We start from the raw sequence: 7,662 nt of genomic DNA, 5'->3' as shown, positions 1-7,662 counted from the left end.
TTTTTTTATTTTGAAATCCATTCAACCTTTGACATCCAAAACTAATAATTAATGTCTGATACACACCATCCTTAAACTTTCTCATTAAAATGTGAATGAATTTTTACCTGTTTTGTAAAGCTTTGAATACTACTGCTGCCTACTCCATTAAAACTTGATTAAAATCAAGGTCTGCTAAATATATATATATATATATATATATATATATTACTTTTAAATCATCTATGACTTCTTGATTCATCTCATTTGGGAAACTCTCCTTTCATAATTAAACTTGACATGGCAACTTCACTGAATACAATGTCAAAAAGTTTATTTACTATTTCATTACAAAATTCATCTTGGAATTGAAAAAGGCAAGCCCTCATACTGTGCTTCACATAGAGTTGTAACCACTCACTACACCTGGAAAGTTCTGCATGTGTGTTGCACAAGGTATTTCTTAGAAAAAAAAATCTCTCTGAAGTAGGCACCTGGAGTGGAGAGAAGAGATGGGATAGGAGATAGACATGTATGCTTGTTGAACACAAACCCAGCACTGTGTGTATGACTTATATAATTTTTTCTCATTTAACCAGATTCTAATTATTGAAGTATGATATTATATCACACCACTTATTAAAGACTGGTCTTCAAAAGATCTCACTGCCTTGGAATGGCTTTTCCTGGAAAGACGCTGTTAGAGGAGGGAGAATCCCACTTCCTTCTCTTCTTTCAAGCACAGCCTGTGTTGCTGTTGATTCTCTCCTCCACCACAGCCGTTAAGCTGGCGTGAATGGATGTTTTGGGGGAGCCCCTTCTTGGCTGGTCATTAATCATAACTGTTATGATTTTGTATGTAAAAACCCACATGAATCAACAAGCAAATATTATAATAAGAGAGTTTAGTAATGTTGCTCAACACAAAATTAACATAAAAGTCTTATATTTCTATGTATCAGAAAACAATTGGAAAATAAGACTTTAAAACTTATTCTAGTTATGATAGCATAAAAATATGATGTAGGAATAAAGCTAACAAAAAGATCTTCCACCAGTTTCAAGACCCTATATTCCATTCCATTGGTCAATCTGTCTATCTCTGCACCAAGACTTTACTGTCTTAATAATATAGGTTTTAATAAGTCTTGATATCTGCTAGGTCCAGTTCTCTAACTTTAGTTGTCTTCAAGAACCTTTTAAATATTCTTAGCCCTTTTCATTTATTTGTACATCATAGAATTAGCCTGCCAAGATCCACATAAAAACCTGCTGAGCTGTTACTGGAAATAAATTGCAGCTAAAGGGCAATATGGGGAAGGTTAATGTATTTACTATATTTGAGTCTTCTATCCATGGATGTAGAACATTCCTGTATTCATTCAGATCTTCTTTAATAACTCTGAAAGTTTTATTTTCTTCGGAGGTCTTACACATATTTTTGTTGGATTTGTCTTTATATACTTCATATTTATGGTCTCATAAATGGAATAATATTTTAAATTTTATTTCCTAATTGCAAGAACATAAGTAGAATTGACTTTTATGCTAATCTTGTATCAAGCAACATTATTAAAATCTCTTTATATTCTAACACTTACCTGTAGATTCTTCTGGATTTTTATATACATAATCATATCAGTTATGAATAATGATAGCTTTCTTTCATCTTTTTCTTTTTCTTATCAAGTTGCTTAGGACTTTTAATTCACTTTTGATTAGAAGTGGTGATAGCAGCCATCATTATTATTATTTCTGATTTCAAACAAAGTTTTCAGTGTTCACCGTTAAGGATAATGTTTACTTTACTTTAGGTTTCTTGTTGCTACCCTTAATCGGGTTAGTGAAGATACATTCTATTCCTAATGTTTTTATCATGAATGGGTGTTGACTTTTTTCATATACCTCTTTCTAAATTTACTGAGATTATCATATTTTTATTTTCTTCTGCTAAAATGATGAATTATATGAATTGATGTTTTAATGCTAAAATAAACGTGCATTCCTGGAATAAACCCAACCTGGATATGAAATATTATCTTTTTCATAGATTGCTAAATTTGGTTTGGTCATGGTTTGGGATTTTTTCATCTATGTTCATGAATGAGATTAGCCTGTAGTTTGACTTTCTTAAAGCATTCTTATTGGTGTTAGATATCAATGTTATACTTGCCTCATAAAATTATTAAAGGAGTGGTTCTCATGACATATTCAAACTTTAATATGCTCAAAATGGAACCATTGATTTTCCCCTCCCAACATGCTCCACTCCATAGTAACAGTACTTCCAAGCTTCCTGTTGCTCAAACCAAAAATCCTGGCACCATCTTTTTCTCTGTTATTCCATATCTAACCTATCAGAAAATCTTGTTAGCTCTACCTTCAAAATATGTTCATAATCTGAGCATTTTATACCACCTCCAGTGTTCCACTCTGGTCCAAGTCACAGTCATCTCACTCCTGGATTATTGTAATATTCTCCCCTGACTCTCTAGAGCAGAGGTTGGTCAACTGAATATTTTAGACTTTACAGGCCACGCGGTCTCTGCTGCAACTCTGCAATTCTGCTATTGTAGCGCTAAAGCAGCCATAGACATTATGTGATAAATGGGCGTGGCCTAATTTTACTGTAGTTTACCAACCCCAGCCCTCTAAGGTAGGCTATTCTCAACACTGATGGCAGAGTAGTGCTTTTAAAATATAAGTCAGAGCATGTCACTTATTCTTTGAAAACCGTCCCAGGGCTCCCTATCTCACTCAGAGTTAGAGGCAGCATCAATGTCCCACAAGCCCTGATTTAGCTGTGCCACTCTCCTTACTTAACTCCTACTTTTCTACTTCTCTCTCTCTCTGTCTCTCTCTCTCCCTCCCCAGCCACACCAAGCTCCTTAGTGTTCCTAGAACATGCCAGGCTTGCCCTCACCTCAAGACATTTATACTGCTTGTTACTCCTGCAGGAACTGCTCTCCCTCCAACAATTCACCTTGCTAACTCAACTCTTTTAAAGTTGTTGACCAGATATTACTGCTTGATGAGGTCTTCCTGGACATCTTATTTAATGCCAACTCTCCATCCCTTCTCCAACGCCTTCTGTAGTCTTTACTCAGCTCTATACTTTCCATAGTGCTAATCCTCTTCTGACATAATATATATACGTAATTTTTTTATTATGTTGATTGTTAATTGTATTTTCTTCCACTAGAAATAAAGCCAGTGAGGTGAGGGTTTTAGTCTATTTTGTTTGCTCCTATATTCCCAGTGCTGAGAACAATCTGTCTTAGAGTAAGCACTCAGTAAACATTTATTGGATGAAGGCATGGGTGGATAGATGGCTAGACCAAAGAAATGCCACAGACGACAAATTTCCAGTAGTGTATTCCTTGGGACGCTAGTTCTACAAAGCAGAATAAGACTAGTCATTGGAATCCAGGTGACAAATTCTGCCTGTTATTGAACTCTTCAGCTGAATTAACTGTCACACTGAAACATGAACTGTATTTCACAGAAGGTATTTAATAATTAAACTCCAGAGATGTTGTGTGGGCTATTTTCATAACAGGTTAGACACTCAATGCTGTGTCCTCTGAAGTACTTGCAAACACAGACCACCCCAAGATGATACCTCTCCGGTTGTGTATTAGCAGTGGTGAAAATATAGTTTATTCAGTTTGCAACAAGAAATTGTGTATTACTGAAACAGATTATTTTCAGTGGCATATGCTAGTGTCATAATATGCTAGCATTATTTCCCAGTCTTGAGATTTTCTTCTTGGAGAAAAATTGAAATCCCTATTAAAAGGTACTGTCAAAAGAGCCAGGATACTTGTGCATCTTGAAATAATTTGTATCTTGGCTTGAAAAAAAAAGTCACTGTCTGAAACAGAGGGAGCAGTAAAGTCTTAGCACAAATTGCTAGATTAAATACTGCAGCCAGTGATACCTTTTGTATGTTAAGGCTTTTTCATTTTTACTGATACTGTATATGTTTCCTATTTTGCCTTGCATTTTTGTTCTTTGAAAGAAAACAAAATGTTGGATCCTGTCATTGCCTTTTTCTACTTTTTTCCCAAATGTTACCTATTAAAAAATAGGTCAATATGCATAACTAGTTATTTGACCGTATGGGTGAACATTCAAAAACATAATGATTACTCTTCGACTTCCAGGAATTGTGCTTACAGGTTCAACAGAGAAATAAGCAAAAATTATAATAATGGAATCTTGTAAAGTCGTATTAAAGTACTCTCCTCAGATTCCTATCCAGCATGGTCAGGCTGCATAACACACATGGAGGAAGGGAGCTGGGGGGTTAACATGAGTGTAGGAAGCATTTGCTATTACATGTTTGGAATCATTCACATTCTTTAGAATATATTGACATGCCATTCATAGTACAAATGTAGAGCTTTTAAGTTAAAGTACGTCTCTTTCCAGATTAATAAACCTTTACTCATTAACTAAAATTTTTACCAAAAACCAAAAAAATACTGTGTACTATCAGTATAAGGATTTTGCTTTTCTTCTTAGGCTGTTTTCATTTGTTTCTTCTGCATCCTTTTAATGGGATTTGTAGGTCTCTTGAAAGGTAAGGTTGAAGTTTACAGTCTGGCCTGCATTGATAACAAAATTATTTGAAATGCAGGATTTTGCTTCTCCTTCTGGCTCAGAAAAAAAAAATCCATATTTCACACTTAACCAAAATCATGCTCCATTCACAACCAAGGAATCAGAGATATTTTGCAGTTTAACATACTAACTTCTTTACTTGCCATAAGCTTTTGCCTTTTTGAATTCAAAATAGTGATGATTTTTCTACTTTTCTGAATTCTTTCTTATTTAATGCTTGTGATTATTTCTGGATTCCTTTCAACTCAGGAATCAGAATTTGTCATTGAAATTAACATACACAATTGGGAGCCATCCACTCTACTGAAGACTTCATGATTCAACCATTTCTGCTCCTGATTTCCATTCCAACTCATCCTCGTCATTGGAGTCAACCTGACAATTAGATTTGGCCAGAGAAGCCCAGGACTCCAAATGCTTTCTCATAATTTGCATGCATGGTCTTTAAAAACAGAAAATGTTACCTAAATGCCAATCTTGACAAAAATGTTTTCTTTCTTCCAGTGACGCAGAAGACCACAAGCCTTTGAAAAAAGGAAGTCGAACTCCTTCAGACAGGACTGTGAAAAAAGAAGATAGTGACGACAGCCTAGTTGACTATGGAGAAGGGGTTAATGGCCAGTTCAATGAGGATGGCTCCTTTATTGGACAATACAGTGGTAAGAAAGAGAAAGAGCCGGCTGAAGGAAACGAAAGCTCAGAGGCACCTTCTCCTGTCAACGCCATGAATTCCTTTGTTTAATTTTTAAGCTCTTTGCCAATATTCCATTTCTCTAGAATGTTTATCCTAAGCACTCGTTTGTCAGCCCTCTCATACTATGAACATATGGGTAGAGAGTATATTTTCTGCTGTATGTTAATATTATGAGAATAGTTACAGCAAAAACATAACTCAGTCAAATGATATGTTAATGTGAACTGGAATGCAAAGTGCATACTTTTTCGTTCAAAATGGGTATTCTTGATTTCCTCAGAACTGATAAAAAATAATGCAACATCACCAACAGATCCTGTTATTTCCTCTGCAGGACACAGTTCCATATGATGCATGAAAAATGCTCCACATTTAAAGGACATACCCGTGTATGTTATGAAAACATGGTTTGATACTTTGTTTATACTATCCTCAGCTGAACCCCTAGATATGAATTCCGTTTTCATTGTCAAGAGTGTTACTGTAGTATTCTCTAGAACTTCAATGTCTTTGTGGACATTGTTGTGAAATTGGTGACTATGTATAGCTGTCGTTAGTCTTTTTGGGAGACTGTTAGGAACAGTATGTACAGTATATACTTGCTAAATGAGTTCATTATGACGGTCGCATTGCTGATGCTTACTGAGAACTGTTACCTACTCTTGGCTCCTGTTACTCCGTAGGCTTCTTAATCTTCCAGGCATTACAGCAGCACAGTGTTCTACTTTCTACATCATTTCTATGTTCGGTTGTTTTTAGGCATAAACAATGTGTATTGCAGTGCATTTTGGTATTTGTGCCATACTGAAAGAATGAAAAACAAATCATCCAAATTAAATTTCAAACATTATTCCAGAGAACACAGGGCAAGACACATACAGTGCCTTCAGACATTAAGCATTCCGTAACATCCTGCATTCTGTATCAGCTGAGTCATAGATTACTGTCATTGTCTAAAAGTAACTTTTAAAAAGCAGAGTTCATGAAAACTGCAATGCTGGGAAAAGAAGGAAACATGAAAATAAAAATAAGACGACAGTTTATTTGAAATAGCATTTCTCCATAAGCATAAAAAGAAAAGCTTTGTCACCAACTGAAGCACATGATGATTTTGTGGTCCTTTATGGTTTCTATTACATTCAGTAAGAAAGATGTCAACATGCTAGAAAATTAATTTTAAAAACTAAGTTATTCCAACACTAAAAGCATACAACAGCATGCCAACAGTAATATATTATTCTCCAAGACTTTACCTATGTAAGTGTTCAAAACTCTGCAGCATTAAACAACGTGTATGCAAATTGCTATGGACACATTTCAGAATCTAAGAAATCAGGCAAGTGCTTAAAAAGGCCAACGGTCCAAGGCATTACATCTGCAGTTTAAAAAGTAAATATATATTCTATCGTATTCATAAACAATATCTATCAAATGGGTTACCTCCAAATATGAAAATCTATAACAACCTATGGTTGAAGGAATGCTCAGTTTCATTTGCCAATAAATTGGTTTCTCATAACTTGCATCAAGTTTAATTTTAAGTAAAGCTTTTTATATGTAGATATTTTGTTGAATTTGTAAATACACTTAAAATGTAGATGCTATATGCTTATAGGTGTTACATACAAATAAACATGCAATGTTTATGTTGTACTGTATAAGAAGTAAGCTAATTAATGCAGTGAATGGGATTGGAAAGCATCTACTTAAATATCTATTGGGTTCCCCCCTCCCCCCGCCGTTTTTGCTGTGAAACTGAAATAGTGAACTTTTCTACATATTGACAGCAGATTTTTCGATGAAATCTTCAGAGCTTTGCCTATGGGGCACAGTAGGCCTGGTAACCTGGCATGTTTGATATATGTAGGTAAAGCATAATTTAAAGTAATCCCAGGTAAAGATGGCCCTAAATACTTTCATGTCTCTATATTCATTTTTCACAGATCCACCTGTCTATTGAAAATATAAAAAGACAAAACAGGTTTGCCTTGGCATCAGAGAGCACAAAGATTAAAAGTTACTTTAAATTTGCCAATATTTTGGGAGAACAATAAAAATACATTTTTTCCTCTTCCATACTGGTAGATGCGAAATTTATCTGTGCATGAAAGGGTCACTTCTGTAATAGTGCAACAGATTTTGTATTAAAAATTAAATGTGGTTTTAAAAGTTCCTCTCTCTTTTGTAATTTATGTTCCCAATCAAGTGTGGATGTCCAAGTAATGGTGTATGTAATGGTACAGGCAAATGTGACTGGATTTCCCTCAAAAAAGTAACTATTAAACAGTCTTGATCTCTTTGTGATTTTTAACTCTTTCAAACATATATTGCCTAATGTTTTAAAATGGTGAAAAATTTTATTT

At 34.8% G+C, this 7,662-nt stretch overlaps 1 protein-coding gene across 30 annotated transcripts in view; it reads left to right on the top strand.

The window, feature by feature from the left end:
- NRCAM (neuronal cell adhesion molecule) overlaps nt 1-7,277 on the top strand; it is a 311,540-nt gene extending 304,263 nt beyond the window's left edge. For all 30 annotated transcript variants that reach the window (XM_032761443.2, XM_032761416.2, XM_032761412.2 and 27 more), the window contains one exon: nt 5,110-7,277. In XM_032761443.2, the coding sequence (XP_032617334.1) occupies nt 5,110-5,347 (238 nt within the window). In that variant the 3' untranslated portion in view covers nt 5,348-7,277. The remainder of the gene's footprint in view (nt 1-5,109) is intronic.
- Nucleotides 7,278-7,662: the final 385 nt, after the last annotated feature.

Source organism: Hylobates moloch, unplaced genomic scaffold, assembly GCF_009828535.3.
Source record: "Hylobates moloch isolate HMO894 unplaced genomic scaffold, HMol_V3 SCAFFOLD_1, whole genome shotgun sequence".
Lineage (NCBI taxonomy): Eukaryota > Metazoa > Chordata > Mammalia > Primates > Hylobatidae > Hylobates > Hylobates moloch.
The sequence above is the reverse complement of the archived record's forward strand: the minus strand, read 5'-3'. Positions and strand labels throughout refer to the sequence as shown.